We start from the raw sequence: 21136 nt of genomic DNA, 5'->3' as shown, positions 1-21136 counted from the left end.
TTGCAGGCTATGCTAAATGCCAAAAACGTTCCGTGGCAACGTCTTGTAAGAGATGAAGACACATTTGTCAGTAGCGAGATCTACGAGTACGCTCACGGCATTTGACGTTCCCCATCTTTCTTGCGATGGCTCTTTAGGTACGACTACGGGTACTTGAATATAAACGGCTGTAGGTTTATTGCACTTATTCATGGAATGACGATCTTTCCACGAAGGCTAGGCGATCCAGCGTTCGTCCCTTGATCTCGACAAAGCACCCATATCTGCCTTGCATGAATGTCAGTACGTTGGAATACGTGGGGAGCGTTATCGCCACGTGCCAGAGTATTTCACAACTGGCCCTAGGCAAGAATTCTCGGATACGATCCATCAAATACGCTTTATCTCATGTTTTACAACCGGAGCCACGGCAATTATTATTCACCGAACTGCTAATATGTCGAGCCATTTTCTGCCACTAGGCAAGTACATTTGGATTTTCTTCTAGATCATGGGTGAGATTCCGTTCTCTGCACAATGTTTCTATTATATTTTATATCTCCATTTACTTCTCCTACACGGCGATACGTTTCTCACGTTTACTAGCCCTCTTTCCTGACCCTGTGCTCTTCCTGCATATCACAACGTTAGGATAAACTCACAACGTAGTCTGGCAGGCTATGGATATAAAGCTCGAGAATGCACTCCTTCATACTCAGTTATCCTTCCAGCCTCAGGATCCTTACAAGATATGCCTGGCTTGATTTCATCTGTTCGGCGCTTTGATCGCACTAACTTCCCAGAGGATGTCTGGGACGCTCTACGGGACTGGGAACAATGTCGCTCGCGCAAATGTGATCCTTCCCCACGCCGAAAAGGTTTCCAGTCACCAAGAGTTCCTGCCCGGTTCCGAGCAGTTTTGGCTGGTCTACTCGGAGCCTACACCTTCTAACATCAGATTTATACTATCCTGCACTGAGGGACCATTGGGCAAATACCCCCTTTTCATTGTTCCCGTTGCCCCCATTAGATTGACCCCCGAACTCCTCCAAGACCCTATGGAGGCGTTCTGCGAGGCGCTACTGAACGAGGTTGACTTTAGAAGGCAGAGGGTGTTTTCTGTCTTTTCTGTCGAACCAGTCGCCAAAGCGTTCGCTAGCGCATGGGAGAAAATCGCAGAGATCAGATGCATAGATGAACCATACTACGATGCATTTTTTTCAATGTGTACTCCTGAGACGTTGGTCCGCGATGGCCCTCAATCAACGGATGGGGAAATCGAATTACGTCTTGCTGTATCGCAGGATGCCGTCAAGATCTCTACATTGTGTCAAGAATTTGCCGAATACTTCGGTATGTCTGCTGTACCACTCCCTTTTAAGCAGGCATTCATCGATGAAAATCTGTAGCCTCCATTCTTTCTCTCCGACAAACAGGCTTCTGAAGAGGCTAGGCTCTTGATTGAAAACGGGCAAGTCTGGGTATACGAGATCAAAGAGGGAGGTGGAGAAACTGATATCGCGAGTATTGTCGCTGCCACGCGGCAGTCAGACACTGTTGCTGCCATCACAAAGGTCTACACGCCAGAGAAGTGGCAGCGTAAAGGACGTGCCGAAAGGTTGGTTCGCCGTGTCTGCAGAGAGTACGAACTATCGATTATGAGATCGTACTATGATGCTAACTTCTGCTCAACCAGGTTATTGAAGACGCACGAGCAAGTTGTGCTATACGTTGATGCCAAAAATACCGGAGCTCAGAGGTTGTACAACAGAGTGGGCTTCCGTGACCTTTGTGGAGAGACTCCCGAGCACTGGCTTGAAATTGGTTTTGATAGAGGCGAAGTCGAAGTCGGTCACTGGTAGATTTTAGCATATTGCTTGTTCCCCACGTTTATCTGACATTTTAGATCTTGTCTGTAGCATTAGCCGCCTTATCTGTCTGTCCCTGCACTGTATTAATATTGTTAATATTGTTAGCGTTTTGATTATTGTACATATACCTATCTCGACATGTTCAATGTAATTGAATCATTACTGTCTCCTTGGTTGAACTACTGGCCAGTCAAAGACTCGCGTAGGGCACGCCTCGCAACGAGAAGTCAGAGAAGGATTAGTTAAAACTGGTTTCAGCAGATTTGTTATTTCCAGTAATTATAACACATCCCCAAATTGTGGCTCCAATGACATCATGGCACAAAATTCTGGCTTTGGCGTTTAGAGATATCTTGTACACGTCATCAACTTTTACGGCGCATCGGGAGCGTCGTGAATGCCGTTCGCTCCTCAAAGTGAAATAAATGCGAGGAGACATCAATTGAGGACCCAGGGCCTTTGCAAAGGGTGTCGTAGCTCATCATAGTCCATGGTCGTGAGGGACATGATTCTGCACGCATACCCTTCGAATCGGGACAGCCACTGAAAGAGATAGTCTTGGATAAACTGTACTAAAATATTGACATTTCCTTTGATGATATGCTAGACGGACGGCAGAACAATACTGTCTGGGAAATTTGTCTTTGAAACGGCGATTACTCGATACAGGGTAATGATTGGGTTCCTTCCCGCACTAGCGCTCAGATCACGGACCGAGGGCGCGCAGAGACAAGTTCGGGATAGCCACCGATATACCCAAGTGCAACCAACTCAGTCAAACTGCGGGAGAAATCCAACTCGCTCTGCGCTCAAAAAGAAAAAGTTAGAAAGGATACACAGCAAAGCTTAGAAAAAGAAGGCGGACTTCACACTGGCAGCAAAGTATATTTTAACGGAGCATACGGACAAGATGGGGCGCACAATGAACATAGAACACTAGAAGCATAAGGAATTGAGTGCAGTTGAAAGTCAAATACAACAGATAGAAAACGATACGATATGGTGCTTCTCGCAATGCGGCGCTGGGTCAGGACAGCGAATGGGTTCTTCTAGCCTGAACCGCCAGCACCGTTGCTCCCTTTACGAGTCCTGACAACCTTATTTCTCAACGCTCGCTCCTTCAGTTCTTTCTCTCGCTTTTCTAGATCATGCTGCTCTAGTCCTCCTTCCTAAAAGTCATCATCAACGTTGGCTGAGCACAAGTAATCAAGAAGGTAAGCCTACGTCATCCCTGTCCGCATTATCCCACTTATTTCGCCTCGCTTGACCCTTGATTTTCAGTTCACCTCTGGCATTTTGCGGAAGGGGCTCGTCAGTGATTCTCAGTCTATCGACATCCATACGCGAGGGTGAAGGACTACGCCTTGCAGGACGCTTTCCCTTTCCGCCATCACCGGCTTCATCGCGAATAACTCGTCGTCTGACAGGCGAGCGAGAGGCGCTGCCCCGCCTACGAGGACTCGGACTCCTGCGACGGGCGTATCTCGGCGCAGACCGTGACTGGCTCGAAGCGAGAGAGGGCGAATGCGATAGCTTACGACGCTGAGGCGGGGGACTTCTGCTATTTCTTTCTCGCCCGAATCTCCGTGGAGGTGAGCGTGAGTAACTGGGAGACCGTCTCCGTCTCCTTGGTGGCGGAGGCGACAAAGATCGAGAGTCAACCGATGGCGAACGTCTGCGGCGGCGAGGAGAAGGAGTCAAAGAGCGGCGACGACGAAGGGGAGGTGAGCGCGTCCGGGATCTACGTGGCGGCGGAGGGGAGCTTCGGCGGTACACAGGACTGCGGGATCTGGAACGCCTCGGAGAACGCGAACGTCTGAGGGAAGGAGGCGGGGATCGGGAACTCCTTGCGTCAAATGGAGAGCTTGGAGATGGGGAGCGCCTGCGATGTGGCGGTGGACTGCGAGATATTCTGCGGCCAGGACGCTATACCGTATAAGTTTTGGAGGATCTCAAAGAAGCACGGAGTGGACTTACACCGCCACCGCGTCCACCCCAACCATTATCTCTGCCTCGGCCACCACCTTCAAATCCGCCCCTGCCCCTGCCTCTCCCCCTTCCGCGTCCACGGCCTGCACGTTCACCTCTTTCCTGGTCTCTTATCTCGTCGAGACGGACCCTCCTGTCTCTCTCACCTATAGCACGTACGTCACCCTCGCGGGCTTTGCGCATTTCCTCTTTCTTCTCCTCCACAAACGTTTGTGGCACGCCTGCGGGATGCTCCTGAGCTTCCAGCAGTAGAGACCAGAGAGCAGTCATGAACGAGGGCGTCGATGCCGTGAGGAAACCTGTCAGGTTTATTTGCATTTTCTTTGGGTCTGGAGTCTAATGGAAAATACAATGGATACGTAAAAGTCTTGGACATGTACTAAAAAAGCTTACGGTGTGATTTGGGTCGTCGAGGAGACCCATGGCATACTCGACGACCACTTCATCCTCAAAGCCAACGAGTTCTGTGACTTTTTTGGCGATCCATGGGCGTATGACGTTGAGATTTACTTTTTTGAGGTCCACCTGAGGAACGAGATGGGAATTAAATTGAGAGCGCCAGACTTGGGTGGTGCCGCACCTTTTTATCGAACTCTGGTGGAAATTTCATAGACTTCAACAACTTCAACTCTTTGTCAGAGAAGCGACGGTCCTGGTCTGCAGAAGTGCCTTTGAAGAATCCTGTTATTCAAGGCATGAGCAGGATCTCGGTGAAAGGACTCAGTGAAAGGAAACTTACCTGCATCGGCCATGACTTGACCAGAGCTTGGTTGATAATTAACTTGGGAGCGTCGAGGAGTGCTAGTGAATACTGAATGTTTGTACAAGTTTGGAAAGAACCTCCCACGTACCCGGCTAAGAAGCAACACCTGATTCAAGTTGACCAAGTCACGGCCGGTACTGCGCAGCTATTGATTTTCTCGGGAACGGTCAACCTTGCTTGAAATTCTATACGATGATCACTCTTGTGCCAACTACTGATGCACTCGATCTTTATGCAGCAGCCAAATAAGAGGTTGGATCTGTTCGAGAATTTACATTACCCTGAGGCTGATTTGCATTTTGCATGAGGACCTGGTACGTCTTGGCGATTCGGTACAGTCCCGACGGTTTTATATTCTTCTGCGGTCGAATTCTAGTGATGCCAAAAAACCAGACATATCATCAATGCAATTCCAAAACAGACCTCTGACCAACGGTCTAAAATTCTAGATTCCCAATTTGTCACTGTCTTGCAATATCGCAGACTCATCATGATAAGCTGCTCTCGGACTGCAGTATGAAACAAGTATTCAGTATCGAATGTCCAATAGTAAGCCGTCTCGGGGTTTTGGATATTCGGTCCGCTTTCGAAGGTCTCTGACACGCTGTGGTTGGACTGGTATGTCTTTGCGATATGAAACAAGTCACTCATCAGCAGGCCCGGGTATAAAGGAGGTGCAGGCGAGCACTTCATCTTCGACTCCTCTTCTGTGTTGTGCTCCATCCTCGCTCTCATCTTCTCGACGCTGTGCAATCACCTCGCACTCTCACCTCAAGCCGCTTCACGTTGTCATTATGATTGACTATACCAAGGCAATCCCTTTCGTCTTCGTCCTCGCACCTATCCAAGACGCACGATACGCTACTTATTCTGGTATAGCCAATCCAGCAGCATGCACCCTTTCGGCTTTCGCACAATCTTCTCCTGGTTCTGATGCCCCCCACGCCCTCAACGATTCATCCAGCTCAGACGACACAACATCAACGACGAATCAAGATGATACAACGTCACACACCTTCTCACCTTCATTCTCGTGTCGTGTTGTCGAGCTTTTCATCATACTTATTAGTCAAATCGGTTTCCTCGCACATCAATTCCTACGAATCTCTGACGTTGTTGATGTTCTCTCCTCCTCGTTTGCGACTCTCGAGCAGACCACCGACCTCGAAATCACGAACCTCTGTGCCACAATGGAGTTTGTCAAGCAAGATGTCGATTCCGTCAAAGATCAGACTCTTCGTCACGAACAGGTAATGGCTCTCGAGGCTAAAGAATTCGCCACCGTCGTCGCCAATCAGCAACGCCAAATTGACGACCTCGGAAAACAACTCCACGAGGAACGCGAACTCTCGAGAGATATTAAGAAGATTCTCGACAAGCTTACTTCTCGTGTCTCGCGCGACAACACGGAGCTTGACGTTTTCCGCGGGCGTCTGCATGACCAACTCACCTGCCAAATCAAGAACCAAATTCAGACGGAACGCGATGTTATTGACCTTCGCAAGGAACTCGATGCCTTCCACGAACGCCTGCATGGCCAACTCATCTCTCAACTAAAGGATCAAATCCGAACGGAGAACGACATTGCCGACCTTCGCAAGGATATCCCGAAGACTCTCTCTCTATACCACACGAGGATCTCAGCTCTGGAATTTGCGTCATCTCAAGCTAAACCGCCTCCTTCACCTCAAAGTGTTGTTTGTGACTCCGAACCCGTACGAAGTACTACGTTTGTGGATGCCAGCCCCCTTCCGAAGCGAGTTCTTCCTGGCTTTCAACATCTTCCTGCACCAACGAGCGCTGCACCGAAGAAACAAAGGTCAGGTATCTCAATCGCTGCTAGATCGCTTCGGTTCATTGATCGTGAATCAATTTACATTCGTACGTCTTCTCGTCCATCAGATGCGACGTCTTATTTAAATGACAGGTACATTTGCAGAACCATCCGCATTAGTCGGATCGAAGGCAGCTGGAATCCCCATGAAGTCCATCTCCCCGAAGATGCCACCGACAGTTGATTCCGTCAGACGTCCGGTTACTGTCAAGTCTTCAATTTCCAGGGTCCTGCCGAGCTCGAAGATTCCGACGCCTGGCACGAGAGTATCATCCGCGCCTAAAGGAGTCCTCTTGAAGAATCCCTCGTCCAAATGTAAGGAGTTCTCGCTATTATAGTTCACGATTCTAAAGACGAGACGTGCATAGACTCATCTTGTGATAACCGTGCACCCCGGGAGTCCCCGGCTCTCAACAAGAGTGGTAGTGCCACCAAGGGCAAGGTGCAGGAGCCTAGAGTTCCTTCTCTCAGGAAGAGCGGCAGTGCCGTCAAGGACAACACGAAGGCGCCTAAACTTCTTCAGAAGAGCCGCAGCGCTGCCAAGGGCAAGGCGCGGAAACTCAGTCAGTGCTCTTCTTCTTACCTCGCTTCCTTTGTCCTGACCCACTCCTTAGGTAACAACCAGGTGTTGCCTCCGTCCTCGTCTCCAGTCACTCCCGCCACTACATTGCGTGCCACGGACTCGACGTCCCGGCCCGACGACGCATCGCATGGCATTGCTAGTCAACCCCTGTCGTCGTCGCCATCCTTGGAAGCTCTGGATGTTGCTGTGCAACTCCACTCGTTGGGCGATTTGTGCGATCCATTGCCTTCTCTAGATTCGATGTCCTGGCTCGACATCGCATTGGATAGTGTTGCCGGTCAACCCCTGTCATCATCATCATCCTTGGAAGCTCTGGATGCTGCCGTGCAGCGTCACTCGCTGGGCGATCTACGTGACCCGTTGCCTTACTTGGACTCGATGTCCTGGCTTGATGAGTTCCACGAGGTTTCAAGTCAACCTCTTCGCCCGTTATCTTCCATGGAAGCTTTGGATGCCGCTGTGCAGCTTTCATCGCTGGACGAATTGTGCGGGACGATGCCCTCGCTAGACTCAATGTCCTTCCTTGACGATGACGCTTTTCCTGTCCCTCTCTTCAAGAGTATGTATTCTTACTGTTTTATGGGGATGCTCTGATTCGAATGTTTCCCCCACAGATCTTGGCCGGAATAAGGCACCAAGCATCAATTATTGCCACCGAGAACCTCTTCGCCCGTCACCTTCCATGAAAGCTTTGGATGCTGCTGTGCAGCTTTCATCGCTGGACGACTTTTGTGGGACGATGCCCTCGTTGGACTCGATGTCCTTCCTTGACGACGATGCTCTGACGATCCCTCCCTTCAAGTGTACGTGTGTCTTTTTTCCTTTTGATGTGTCTCTGATCCGAACGTTCTATAGCCCTTGTCCGGAGTAAGCCTTGAAGCCTACATGCTTATTTGGCTTCTCTTGGTATTCCCGCATATTTGAGCACTGCCAGTGTATCGATACATCCCCATTCATGACTTTGCTATACCCCTCTCATCCCCTCCCATTCCTCAGTTGCATCCCTATTTTTCTATTCTATCAGATACCATTTCTTCTCGTGTCGTTCCATTTGCTTGCTCTCTCTCTTTCCTTCTATCTCTATCATTTTCTCTGTGTTGTAGCAGTTTCTTATCTGTATTTCTTTCTCTTTATAGTATCCTCTATCTCTATCTCTACCGTTACTCTACGATTTCCTTTCTGCTTTATCATATCATTTTCCTCGTTTTCTATGATATCATGATCTAATATTTCTGCTGGAAAATGTAACCGTGCATTATGAGGCGCGTCGGCTTCTCAAAAGTTAGTGTTCATCTCTCAAGATCTCACGCGTCTTGAAGCTTCAAACTTTCAAGGCTGACATGCTTTTCCGCCGACATGATGACAACATGAATTCAAATTCACATACTTACTACGCTATTGGCATCCTCCGAGTCGTGGCACCACATGGGCGATTTTTGCATTCCTTGGGGTGCAGAAGCTATAGTCAGAACTTCCTCTCCAGGTCTACACCCACAAAGCAGACGTGTTGCACGGAAATGCAGACGCTTAGCCAGGTTGTTGAGAGGTGATCCGTCAGAGCACTGAGCCGGTTCCAGATAGATATATCTAACGGTTCCAGTTCTATGTACCTTAGCTGCCACTGTCACTGACTGTCATCCACCCTAGTTACTGACCATTTTTCTCTTTGCTACTTAAGGATGGCTAGACGCTACACCCGCACCTCAGTCTTTCTTCCATTGACTGAGGTGCGTATACCATTCACATTATACTATACATGATACTTACTAGCGCCCTACAGACTCGCGTTACCTTAGTTCTCGCTCTCTAACAGGTTATGAGCCCTGCCTAAAGGGTAGCGCCATCTTCTCCTCAAAATCTCTCATTCCCGCCGATAACACTCGGCTCTGACGTTACCATGTCGTCTTCGGACTCCCTTCCCAAAACTGAACGATATCCGCATGAGAAGCTCACCCTCGACGGATCCAACTATTCTCAATGGGCCACTGGCTTTAAAATGTGGTCCGGCGGCATTGGGCTATGGCCATATGTCAACGGCGACGAGAAGGAGCCATCCCCCCCAGCCACACTCACGGACGTGGATCAAAACATCATTCGCGCAGAGAAACACGCTGAACGAGTACAAGTCTATAAACAACGCCGACTTCTCGCCCTCAGCGCTATGTCCACGGCGATTGATGCGCAGGACTTCGTCCACCTCCGCGATATAGATGACCCGCACATGGCGTGGATTGCTCTAGAAAAGAAGTACCCTCCCCCAAAAGGCTATTCGATTCAATCAATACCTGGACCGCCTGTTCACCATTCCCAAGGCGCATGATAGTTCCTCCATCGCCCAAACTATGCAAACCCTCACCGTGCTAAAATCCGACCTTGCAGCTCTCTCTGTCACCACAGCAGTCGCACCCTCCACTTCCAGTGTCGTTACAACTGCGGCAAAGGACGAGTACAAGATCCCGGACGCGATCTTCGTGCACGTCCTGTTGCGCACCCTACCTGACTACTACGACCCCCTTCGTCAAACCCTTGTCAACAGCGATACTTCGCTGGACTTCAGCGATGTCGTCAACCGCCTGAAGACTCAGGAATTACACCGCGCTGGAACCAGTGGCAGTGACCATGTGGCCATGCTGTCTGGACATCGAGGAGGAAACTCCTCCAACCCCAAGACCAGTGATCGTGTCCCGCCGAAAGGTTTTGATGAGACAAAAGGAGATGGGTGGATAGTAGGATGGCGACCTAAGTGCGGCCATTGTCAAAAGGCCGGCCATGTCTGGGTACAGTGTCGCGCATGGCTCTCTAAGGACGACAAAACTCCAAAGTCAGCACCTCGTCCTTCCTCCCCTGCCACAACCGCCGCTAACCCGGTGCCCTCCCTGCCAGACCCAACTGACGAGTCTACCATACCACCTCCATTCGTCCTTACGCTGAAGGATCACTCAGCCAGTATCTCATCAGCCCTTGCTTTACCGGCTGGGTCCTTCCACGTAGACTCTGCCTCGACGGCTCACATGGAGCCTGAAATATCACGCTTTTCTCACTATACGAAACTGCGTGAACCTATCCGTGTGACCTTAGCTGATGAGCATGTGGTGTTAGCTCCAGGATGGGGTAAAGTGAAACTTGTACTGCGGTTTGGTGATTCGTTGACGGAACACGAGCTCGAGTTCCTGCATGTCCCCGATTTGCGCTGTACGCTCATTTCGGTATCCACCCTCGCCTCTGCTCGTATATCCTTCGCGACTACTTCTGAAGGAGGAACGCTGCGCTCTAACAACGGCAATGGGCCATACATCGCCCATGTGCACCAGAAAGACGGATTGTATCTGCTGGATGCAACGTACCATATGGTTGATTCCACCCCTGCACACGCAATGCTCACAAAGTCCATGCCTCCATCTCTTAATACGTGGCATTGTCGCCTTGGGCATGCTGGTTTTTTCGACCATTATGAAGGCCACGGGACATGTCAGCGGGATGAACATCGATGAGACCACCCTGCATCATGACGTCGGCGGCGCCGACACGATACATTGCGTGTCCTGCGTTATGGGAAAACATAAACGGCTTCCCTTTCCTACCATCGCACGCCGCGCTAAAGCGACAGCTGACCTCATTCACTCTGACGTTTGGGGACCGGTCAACATCACCTCCTCTACCGGTGATCACTACTTTGTGGTGTTCACTGATGACTACACAAGGTACTCCGTAGTTTACTTGATGCGTGCCAAATCCGAGGTCTTTGATCGTTTCCGGAATTTTATCCCCTGGATAGAAACACAATCTGGGGGGGCGCGTCAAACGGCTTCGCAGTGACAACGGAGGCGAGTACATGTCGAGGGAGTTTCTGGCCTACCTTGGGGAACATGGCATTGAGCATGAGACCACCATGCCCTACACTCCCCAACAGAATGGCGTCGCGGAACGCGGACACCAAACCATCGTCACCCGTGCACTCAGTTCGCACCACCTGAGTGGTTTCCCGCGTTCGTTCTGGGGCTGGGCGATTCTTAACTCAGCCCACATCAAGAACATGCTCCCTTCCTCATCTCTCGCTGGTCGCACGCCCTTTGAGGCGTTCTATGGTCGCAAGCCGGATGTTGGCTACCTTCGTCCATTCGGTTGCCTTGCCTATGCGCACATACCAGAGGACACTCGTCGCAAGTACGACTTTGTCTCTCGTCGCTGCTTCCTACTCGGCCATGTGCGGAATGCAGGCTACACTCTCTGGGATCCCTCTACCAAACGCGTCGTGCGTTCCCGTCACGTCCACTTCGATGAACACGTATTCTACGGGGATCCTGCTTCCTCACCCCTCGCTCCTCTCCTTCTTGACTCGGCGGATCTCCCTGGTGCCACTTCATCGGTGGGAGGTGTCACTCAGCCAGTGGGAGCACAGGCTGGTGAGCCACCGCTATCGACCCCTGCTGACTGCGTACCACAGGTGTCAGTGGGAGAACGTGACAACCCACCTGACCATAACGATCCGCCAACAATCCCTGGCCCAACCGAACAGATAACACTGCTTATCCCCCCACAGCAACCTCCAGTACCTCCTCCTCCTGCACCTCCTTCAGATGTTCCGCGTCGCAGCACTCGTTCACGCCAACCGGTACAAGCAGGTCATATCGCACCCTCTGGGACCAGCGCAACGGCCATACCAACGCGACGAGTTCCCGTCGCCGAACGCTGGACATATGTACCAGAGTCCTCGACCAGTCAGCACGACAATGACAGTACCGAATCCGCAATGCACACAGCTACCGAACCTCCCAAACGCTCAAACATAATCATACCCGAAACCATCAACAAAGCTCGGTCGTTACCTGAGTGGCCTCAATGGTCAGACGCCTGCAAATCTGAGCTGCAGTCAATGCAGGACCTCAAAACTCACAAACTCACGCCACTCCCAGAAGGACGCAAAGCGATTGGTTCGAGATGGGTATTCACGGTAAAAACTGACGAAGAAGGCAACATCACACGTCACAAGGCACGCCTCGTTGCGCAGGGATACACGCAAGTCGAGGGGATCGACTATACAGAAACGTTCGCGGCTGTCGCCAAGTACGACACGGTTCGTATTCTCCTCGCCCTCGCGGCGAAATTCGACCTTGAACTAGACCAGATGGACGTACGTACTGCCTTCCTCAACGCTGACCTCAAGGAGGACATCTACCTCAAGCAACCGGCTGGTTTTGAAGACCCTGAACATCCGGACTGGGTGTGGAAGCTGGAGAAAGCGCTTTATGGGTTGAAGCAGGCGGGGTATGAGTGGAACCAGACGCTGGATGAGTACTTGCGGATAGAGGGGTTCAGATTCGTAAGGAGCGAAGCTGACCACAGTCTATATGTCCTCCACGAGGGGGACAAAGTCATATGGCTAGTCGTCTACGTCGACGACATGCTTGCAGCGTCGAACTCTCGCGATTACCTGGACAAGTTCAAGACAGAGCTAAAGCGACGCTTCGACTTATCAGATCTCGGTCCCGCTCGCCACTTCCTTGGCATGCACATTACGCGCGACCGAGAGAAGAGGCTCCTCACCATTAGCCAGAAGGCTTACCTTGAGAAGATTCTCAAGAACGCCGGCATGACACTGTGCAATCCCGTCAGTACGCCTATGACACCTGGAGTAACCTTGCAGAAGGCCACTCGCCCCCCAACGAGTGAAGAAGCAGACGCCATTGCGTCGATCCCATATCGCCAAACTATCGGGGAACTCAACTACGCTATGCGAACCACTCGCCCCGACATCGCTTACCCAGTTTCATGCCTCTCCCGATACATGGAGAATCCCAGTATCGACCATCATCGTCAACTCAAACATCTTCTCCGGTACATTCGTGGAACTACGGATTTAGTACTTATCTTCGGCTCGTCAAACGAGGGACTCGTTGGGCACTCGGATTCGGACTATGCTGCAGATCGGGACGATAGCAAGTCCACCAGCGCTTATGTTTATCAACTCTTCGGAGGGCCCATTAGTTGGAAGTCGCAGAAGCAATCTGTGGTCGCTACCCTCGACCACGGAAGCCGAATATATCGGTCTATCGAACGCTTCACGCGAGGCCTTATATCTGATCCAGCTTCTACATGACTTCCGCCTCGACCCTGAACTCTACGACCCCGCACTCCTATATGGAGACAACCAGTCCAGTATTGCACTCTCGAAGAATCCAAGGTTCCACGAAAGAGCCAAGCACATTCGCGTCCACTACCATCTCATCCGTGACCTCGTCGACACAAACAAGATCGAACTCCAGTACAAATCCACCTCAGAGATGATTGCTGATAGTCTAACGAAGGCGTTACCTCGCCCAGCTGGGGTCCAGCATCGGGAAAACATGGGACTACGTCGTCAAGACCTGCCAGGCGCTCTGACGAGTGGGAGTGTTGAGAGGTGATCCGTCAGAGCACTGAGCCGGTTCCAGATAGATATATCTAACGGTTCCAGTTCTATGTACCTTAGCTGCCACTGTCACTGACTGTCATCCACCCTAGTTACTGACCATTTTTCTCTTTGCTACTTAAGGATGGCTAGACGCTACACCCGCACCTCAGTCTTTCTTCCATTGACTGAGGTGCGTATACCATTCACATTATACTATACATGATACTTACTAGCGCCCTACAGACTCGCGTTACCTTAGGTTAGCATACATGAACTAGTCTTTCTTCCATTGACTGAGACTCGCGTTACCTTAGTTCTCGCTCTCTAACACAGGTCCAGTACAATTGGCTTACAATTTGCAAATAGAAATTTTCAATTGAAAAAGAAGCTCGCTCTACGTGCGTGATGAGCGCTGCGCTGAGCCAGTAGACGTGGCGACGCGACTCCATTTGGTACCTAGCGCCAACGGTCGCGATAAGGCTATCACCGGCACCAACGTCCATCACTCCTACAAGGCCTCAACGTTCAACTTCTGCCACAGGTCCGCGCCCTCTCCATTTATTCCGACGAAGTGTTAGCACGGCTGCCCAAGACCATTGAACGACTTGTCCACGTCCGAGAGGGATGGTACATCCAGTGATTCTGGCATGTTGAACGGTGGATTCCGAATCCCCGTGGGCTCGCACAGAGCAGCTTCTCGCGGTTTCTTCCTCCCCCACTCATCACGGACCGAAGTAAGATGAATGTGCGAGCGTGGGGGACCTGGTGGAGTGGGTGGAGTTTCCTTGGTCATTGTACCTTGCTGATCAGATCGAAAGATCGAGAACGAGAGTTAACTATAAGGCGCGACATGTTTTAAACCTGAATATCAGTTCCCTCCTCCTTGCAATACATGCTCCAAGTGGAAGAACATGCCTCAATCACCGCTTTCAAATTCGATCGAGTCCAAGCAAGAGGGTGGGAACGGCAATAGTGTCTCTGACTCGGACCTGGTCCTTGCTGGATCGGAAGGTCGCGTTGGATTCAGAGGCCTTTTTGAAAATAAGTTCATGTGAGCGATTTGGAGATATGATGTGGGTATGAACGATGGGATACATTTGCGGCGCAGACTTGGTATATCGTTGTTCTCAACTCTTGGAGGATTCGTGAGTTATTTGTTGCAAGATAGATGACCGTTAGTAACACAATTGCCTTGTCAACAGCTCTTTGGCTACGACCAGGTGAGTTGAGCAATGTCTTCTTATGATAGCTAGTGTCAGGTACACGTCTGACTGCGCATCAGGGAGTCGTGAGCAACGTGCTTGCCATCGAGTCTTTTGGAGCGAAGTTTCCCGCGATCTACACGAATGCAACGTTGAAGGTAAGGGTAATATTCCAATAGATGCTGTACCTGTCTGAGTTCCACTACTTTTAGGGATGGTTTGTCTCCACACTTTTGCTCGGTACGTCAACGTGACATGCTGCAAGCGTCCGTCAGTTGATCCACATCCGCAGCTGCCTGCGTCGGAGCTAATGTGAACGGCCCCGTCTGTGACAAAGTGAGATCTATTATTTAGCGAGACAGTACAAGTTGTGATGGAGTACGACTCAGATCGGGAGAAAGGTAGACATAATATGCAATGTGGTGATCTTTCTTCTCGGTAGTTCACTCCAAGCAGGTGCCACGTCTCCCGGCAAGTTCTATCCCGTTCACATTTATCAGTTTTGCTGAATATTCTTTTGCTAGTTTATCTGTTTGCCGGTCGCGCTGTTGCCGGTTTGGCAATCGGTTCTTTGACGCATGTTGTTCCGATGTATCTCGCTGAGATATCCAGTGCCAAAATTCGTGGATCTTTAGTTTCTCTGCAGCAACTCGCTATCACATTTGGCGTGAGTGAAACATTCAGTACTGAGGTTATGCATTTAACACCACAAAATGTAGATTCTTGTTAGTTGTGCGTGGCAGTCTACTTTCATATATTCGTATGCGCTCATTACTCGAAGACTGGATTGCATATGGCACATCACATATCGGTGGGACCCGATGTGCTCCTGACATACCATACACCGGGGCGCTTTTGAACGGTAGACCTACGTTCGATCCTTACACCGATGTCCCTCCTGGTGGCTGCACTGGTCAAACTCAAGCGTCATGGAGAGTTCCCCTTGCGTTCCAAATATTTCCTGCTTTGGTGTGTTGACTATATCTTCTGCTTTCCACTCATACCTATGGAAGTGCAGTGTCTTGGCATTGGCATGCTCTTCATGCCATACTCTCCCCGTTGGCTCGTTGAGCGAGGCCGCGAGGAGGAGGCTCTGGAGGAGCTGTCGCGTCTTCGCCGGAAGCCCGCTGACAATCGTTTGGTTCATACTGAATTCCTCGAGATTGTGGCTGAAGTTCGTTTTGCGAGAGAGGTCATGAAGGCGGCATATCCTAATGCGGGGTCAGTCAGGCAGATAATCAATAAATACTTGGAATTGGTCTCTAGTTGGCCAAAGTCCAAACGTATAATTGTTGGTTGCCTTACCATGATGTTCCAACAATTTATGGTAGGATTTCAAATCAGTCTCTCTTATCATCTAGTGATTTGTGGTTTGCCAGGGGATAAACGTAAGTCGTGGTTCATCCTTCTGGAACCAACATCACTTACATCGCTGAAGGCTCTCATTTATTACGCGCCTACGAGTGAGTTTTACGAAAGATCTTAATTGTTGAATTTAGAGTTGACACCCCATCCACAGTTTTCGGCCAACTCGGCCTTGACCCAAACACTACCTCCCTATTTGCCACTGGTGTTTTTGGAATTGTTAATGTGAGTTCACAGTATCGACAATTTTACGTATATGCCTCCTGATTTTTTTTCCCAAGATGCTCGCTACTTTACCTGCTATCGTTCTTCTCGATAGTTTGGGCAGGCGGCCTTTGTTAATCTCTGGTGCCGCCGGATGTTTCATTTGTCTGGCGATCGTGGGTTCTCTTGTAACCGTTTACGGCAAGGACTGGGAAGCACATGCAGTAGCGGCTCGCATCGCCATTGGTAGGTGCACTGTAATTACCTACAGGATATGTTTAACTATCTTACAGTCTTCGTGTTTGTCTACGATGTCAATTTCTCTTACTCGTGGGCTCCGATTGGATGGGGTGAGTGGCTCGTCTCACCTTCTTCTAGGATTTAATACATTCGCTAGTAATTCCCAGTGAGATTTTCCCGTTGCACCTCCGGTCCACTGGCATCTCCATTACTACATCGACCACGTGGTTATCAAACTTGTGCGTGGTTTTATTACCCTCCTCCGTCTTTTTGGTGTTGATGTACTTTAGTGTGGTTGGGCTCATTACGCCTATAATGTTGAATGTGGGAGGGATGGCGTACTTTATCTTTGCCGGATTTTCTCTTGCCGCGTTACTCTCAGTTCGTACGTCAAATCCCAAAATCGTGTCAAATAATACGCTCAACTCGCTTTATAGTATTCTTCTTCCCAGAGACCAAGGGTCGGGTAAGTTTTTTGCGTACGCGTGTCCTGTCGGACGTGGCTGACAACGGTGCACAGACCTTGGAAGAAACGGATGCTGCGTTCGGTGATAATGTTACTGACAGGGACCGAGAACACATGGAGGGTATTTGCCGGGAGCTTGGACTGCCCGACCGGGCGCTTCTGAATGCATAGTGGCGAAATTTCTGGCTGGCACAGGTCATGTTCCCATTGAGTCGATTCATCCAACATGTATATTTTGCACTCCTTTTCCCCTTTGTACCTCAACATCATGACCTCCGCATGTTCTTTGCACGGCATCGTCAGTATTGAGAACGCAGCACTGTATGCTCCTCTTTAAAACGGCTTTTGAAGACGGGTGGTTTCGTGCCGTCTGGAACTCTTTATATCAAACTGTTCAGTTCCTATCGGTGAAACTATACTACGTGCGTAAGCACTATTTCCATTCCCGCCCTATTTCTATGTCTATTTCCAAATTTACCAGATGCTAAAATCATCTTCGCTACGCAAGATCACATCTAATTCTCTGATCAAATGACGACCTATCGCTCAATTCAATCGCGCAATCGTATCTGGAGCTGTTCCTGACTCCGAGTCCTTCACACTTAAAATTCAGGCAGCGGACACTGATTATACCTGAATTGGCTAAGGCAGTAAGTACTGGAGAATCACTGCTTCCTAAATCTTGCCAACTCTTGGGGACAAGAGTGCATGGGTGGATGGCGACCTCGTCCGGTTACTTTCTATCTGGATATACGGTAGTACGCTCTTAACCTTAACCCGAGACCTCTTCCCATTCCTTGAGCACGAGTTTGTAGTAACGCAACGCGACTGCTCCAGTAATTCAGCAATCACCCACAAACTGACAATATTCCACAGACGGAATATATAAGCGTTTAATGGCGCATAAAACCAGGAATTAAAATCCGGATCAGTGACTTTTCAAAATGTTCACCTCTCGCACCGTCAAGGCTGGCATGCTTTTCCGCAGATGTTACCACGCACATACGCACACCTATGGTGTTACTCTCGTGTCACCATGGGCCGAAGCTTATGTTTTGTTTTCAGTACAAGCCAAGCTACAGTCAAGTAGTAGTCTGCCTGACGTTTTTCCATAGGCTCGCGCTAATCTCGTAGCCAACTCCGAGGGGAGACCCAGCATGATTTCATTTTCCAGGAGAGCATATATGACAACCTAGCGTGCATGATTCAACTAGGTTGACATAGGGAAGAGTGATTAACACATTATATAAATACACAGTTGCTATCATCTCAATCTTTTTCAAATTCCTACGCCCCTCATCACTAAGCCATGTACCTGAACATAGGCGCCTATGCAAGTGTCAGGATAGTTCCATTCCGAGGCAGACGGTATTCACCTTATCCGCCAATTCGCTTGTATCCACATTGGCACCTGGGTCCGGACGCCCATACTCGCGATCGCGTCTCGCGTTATCGTACTTGTATGATACCCACAGCACTAGCGCGCAAACAGTGGCAAACGCCTCGAGGCCGCATGATACAGCGAAGCCGAGGCTGCACCGACAGCAATCAATCAACACATGCAGACACAGGGCGAGCGGAGAAGGACGGGACGCACATGTACTTCGGGCCGTCCGTCGAAGGGTATATGTGCGAGCCGAGGATACTCCCGCATTGCCCAATCGCCATGAACATCGGGATGCCCGTCGCTTTCTTGGTCTCAGAGCCGAGATTGTGTGCAACTGTTGAAAACGTGAGCTGTTGTGGAGATTGAGTGATAAAGAGCGTACACCATGCGATGATTAAGCCAATGGCAGTGTATGTCCCGCTCGTGATGCAGAACACGGCGAAGTATCGCACGTGAACATTGTTGGGGACTGTGAGCAAAAGAAGGTAGCCTGAAATGACATGAGGGATACTCTGAACATAAACCAAACTAGGTACCACCTACCAATAGCACCGACGGCGCAGGAACCTGCAACCGCCAAGCCACGATCTTGTATGCGATCGGATGTGTAGGACGTTAAACAGAGGACGACAGCAGCCACTGCATATGGTGGTACCGTGAGTAACTGAGCGAGCGCGTTGGCTGGAACGAAAATATCAACAAGGAAACCCTTCATCAGACCACAAGGTAATACACACTGTACCCAAAAGTCTCGATGATCGTTGGCAAGAATGCCGAAATGCTTGCGAGAGCGCAATTCACACCAAAGTAAATCATCCCGCCAGTGTATATACGCCAATCGAGGAGAGCTATCATGATGTGTTCTAGAGCAGTACAAGTTGATGAGGCCTCGCTGTAGTGCGAGGATAGTGAAATGGCTCGCCTTTTTTGATCACAGCGCCAACATCCGCGGTCGTGCCCCTGTTCATGCGTTCCAGTTCAATTTCTCTTTCTCTCGCATTCAAGTATCTTGTGCTCTCCGGTCGGTCAGGGAGCGCGAAGAAAGTCAGAACACCGAGAAGAAGAGCCGGGATTCCCTGAGAACAATTCGAATTGTTAGTCAATAAGTCTACAAGGGACAAAACACATCTAAATCACGCCTGGGACTGAAAATTAATTCTGATGGGTGTTTTATAGTATTCCGGAAAAGGCACTAAAAACACTAGTACCACTCGCATGCCTGCCTCTTAGAGGAAAGGTGCAATGCGAGACAGGCTAGCACAGCGAACATTGCGCAGTGTAAACGGGATCAGCATAGCGATCCTCCTGCACCTCTCAAAGGCCAGGGAGACTCGAAACATTGAGACACAACAAGATCCAAGAATGTAGACCACCGCAGCACTCGACCAGATAAATGGGAGTGGATCAACGTCTTGAATACCACTTGTCCCCTCAACAAACATGAAACACTGGTACTAACCTCAATAAGGAACAGGACTTTCCAGTCCCACTCTCCCCCTACACCAGCGATATATGGTCCGTACCCCACTTGCTGCACACCGAACGCGATGAGCCCACCGAACGCACCCGCGACCGCCGCAAAACCAAACCAGTATGCCATGCGCAAGCCCATTTCGGTGCGAGTGTAGAAGAACGCTTGGATGGTTGTGTTATGAGTCCCGTCTCTCCACGGGTCTATTGCGTGATGCATGACTTACAAAAATAGAGTGGAATTGCGGGGCCAAAGCCAGCTTCAAATACGCCAAGCCCAATGCGAGCGGCTATGAGACTTCCAAAGTTGAATGTCGTCGCCTGCAGAAGAAATAGCATGCATCATGAGTAACAGTTCGGGTTCGAATATGGCTAATAAAGAAGACAAAGAGAGTGCAAAATGGTTGAAGGTGATCGAGGCCAGGTAGATAATCAAACAGGGTAGTCTGCAAGGTTCATTTTATCTGCAGATAAGACAGGTCAAGCATCAAGTCATCAACACACGTCAAGGCTTGACCTGAATTTTACGGCAGAAACTGGCCGCTCCGACGCGCCGCTAACTTACTAGTGTTGATAAATACGTCACAAGAGGAATTGTTCATGGGGAAATGAAATATACGGATAAAGAGGAGCGGCAGTACGACCCACCATTAACGTGGAACATATACCCCACCCAACAGCCGCGCCCGCTATCCAATAGGATGGTGGAAACAACTTTGAGATTATTGTTGCAGGAACTTGACAGATAATCTGGGAGGTAACAAATCAAAACTAGGGCGATGAACTATAGTTGCATTACTGACATATGAAAAGAAAAATGCCGAGTTGACCCAATCGTACAGTATACCAGTAGGGTCGCCACCAAGGTTCTCCTGTGTGAGTCCCTGAAGGCGTGCATTTCCAAGATTCGTGCGATCAAGATCTGATTCACCATCAGTACAACATGCCAGCTGGCTATCATGATAAAATTTCGCGCACAAGCAAAGAGATAAAGCAGGCATGTTATGGGTAAAATCCTGCGGTCGAGCTTGCGCACGAGCCTCTTCTCTTCATCAGATGTGGCGATGGCTTTATTGCCGCCAGCGTCGCTTGTAGATTTAGTTTCCCTCTCATCGGAAGATGGGCGTTTTTCTTCGTCCAACATAGTGGGCCGAGGTAGACGGAGCAGTGACTTAAGCACGTGAGTAGGGTAAGTAGCGAGCTACTTCGCGATATTAAAGATGCTGCACGAGCGCTTGCAGGGGCAAGAGAGTAAGAAGTATGAGACCCGAAGACTTCAAACGTTTATAACGAAATCGCGCAAGTCATGTGGACTGTCATGCCAGTAGCCGCGGTATCTGTGGGTAGTTCAAAAATAAAAAACCAGCTAGCGCTGCATAATACATGGCAGCT

The 21136-nt window shown here is 49.8% G+C and overlaps 5 protein-coding genes across 5 annotated transcripts; 3 read left to right on the top strand and 2 right to left on the bottom strand.

Annotated features, from left to right (window-relative positions):
* Positions 1–785: 785 nt before the first annotated feature.
* Positions 786–2019, top strand: DFJ58DRAFT_905180 (uncharacterized protein; the record flags this gene model as incomplete). The annotated part of the gene is made up of 3 exons (XM_041394944.1): positions 786–1343; positions 1389–1621; positions 1676–2019. 3 exons carry the CDS (start codon positions 786–788, stop codon positions 1839–1841), a joined length of 957 nt encoding a protein of 318 aa, XP_041246543.1. The 3' UTR covers positions 1842–2019.
* A 1757-nt stretch (positions 2020–3776) lies between these two features.
* DFJ58DRAFT_656610 (PWI domain-containing protein) lies at positions 3777–4524 on the bottom strand (the record flags this gene model as incomplete). The annotated part of the gene is made up of 3 exons (XM_041381926.1): positions 3777–4175; positions 4233–4364; positions 4420–4524. Coding segments are annotated over 3 exons (636 nt in total), but the record flags the coding sequence as incomplete, so codon positions are not given.
* Positions 4525–4759: 235 nt separating this feature from the next.
* DFJ58DRAFT_774977 (uncharacterized protein) lies at positions 4760–8271 on the top strand. The gene is made up of 6 exons (XM_041389404.1): positions 4760–6483; positions 6542–6751; positions 6805–6999; positions 7051–7578; positions 7634–7822; positions 7875–8271. Exons 1-6 carry the CDS (start codon positions 5142–5144, stop codon positions 7895–7897), a joined length of 2487 nt encoding a protein of 828 aa, XP_041246541.1. The 5' UTR covers positions 4760–5141; the 3' UTR covers positions 7898–8271.
* Positions 8272–14205: 5934 nt separating this feature from the next.
* Positions 14206–17222, top strand: DFJ58DRAFT_225565 (D-xylose-proton symporter). The gene is made up of 20 exons (XM_041379336.1): positions 14206–14461; positions 14519–14555; positions 14613–14630; positions 14693–14770; positions 14825–14852; positions 14905–14948; positions 15002–15083; positions 15137–15279; positions 15332–15344; positions 15394–15581; positions 15631–15939; positions 15992–16000; positions 16051–16075; positions 16132–16202; positions 16259–16427; positions 16475–16531; positions 16579–16660; positions 16712–16806; positions 16859–16887; positions 16942–17222. The coding sequence occupies exons 1-20, from the start codon at positions 14322–14324 to the stop codon at positions 17056–17058; spliced, it is 1734 nt and encodes a 577-aa protein (XP_041246540.1). The 5' UTR covers positions 14206–14321; the 3' UTR covers positions 17059–17222.
* Positions 17223–18026: 804 nt separating this feature from the next.
* On the bottom strand, positions 18027–21127 carry DFJ58DRAFT_905178 (major facilitator superfamily domain-containing protein). The gene is made up of 12 exons (XM_041394943.1): positions 20723–21127; positions 20548–20666; positions 20393–20494; positions 19972–20065; positions 19734–19909; positions 19197–19350; positions 19012–19137; positions 18818–18955; positions 18657–18764; positions 18485–18608; positions 18264–18420; positions 18027–18216 (listed from the first exon to the last, which is right to left on the bottom strand). Exons 1-12 carry the CDS (start codon positions 20886–20888, stop codon positions 18190–18192), a joined length of 1491 nt encoding a protein of 496 aa, XP_041246539.1. The 5' UTR covers positions 20889–21127; the 3' UTR covers positions 18027–18189.
* Positions 21128–21136: the final 9 nt, after the last annotated feature.

This window comes from Suillus subalutaceus (genome assembly GCF_016647625.1).
Source record: "Suillus subalutaceus strain FC151 chromosome Unknown DFJ58scaffold_25, whole genome shotgun sequence".
Classification (NCBI taxonomy): Eukaryota; Fungi; Basidiomycota; class Agaricomycetes; order Boletales; family Suillaceae; genus Suillus; species Suillus subalutaceus.
This window is presented reverse-complemented; position numbering and strand designations above follow the sequence as displayed.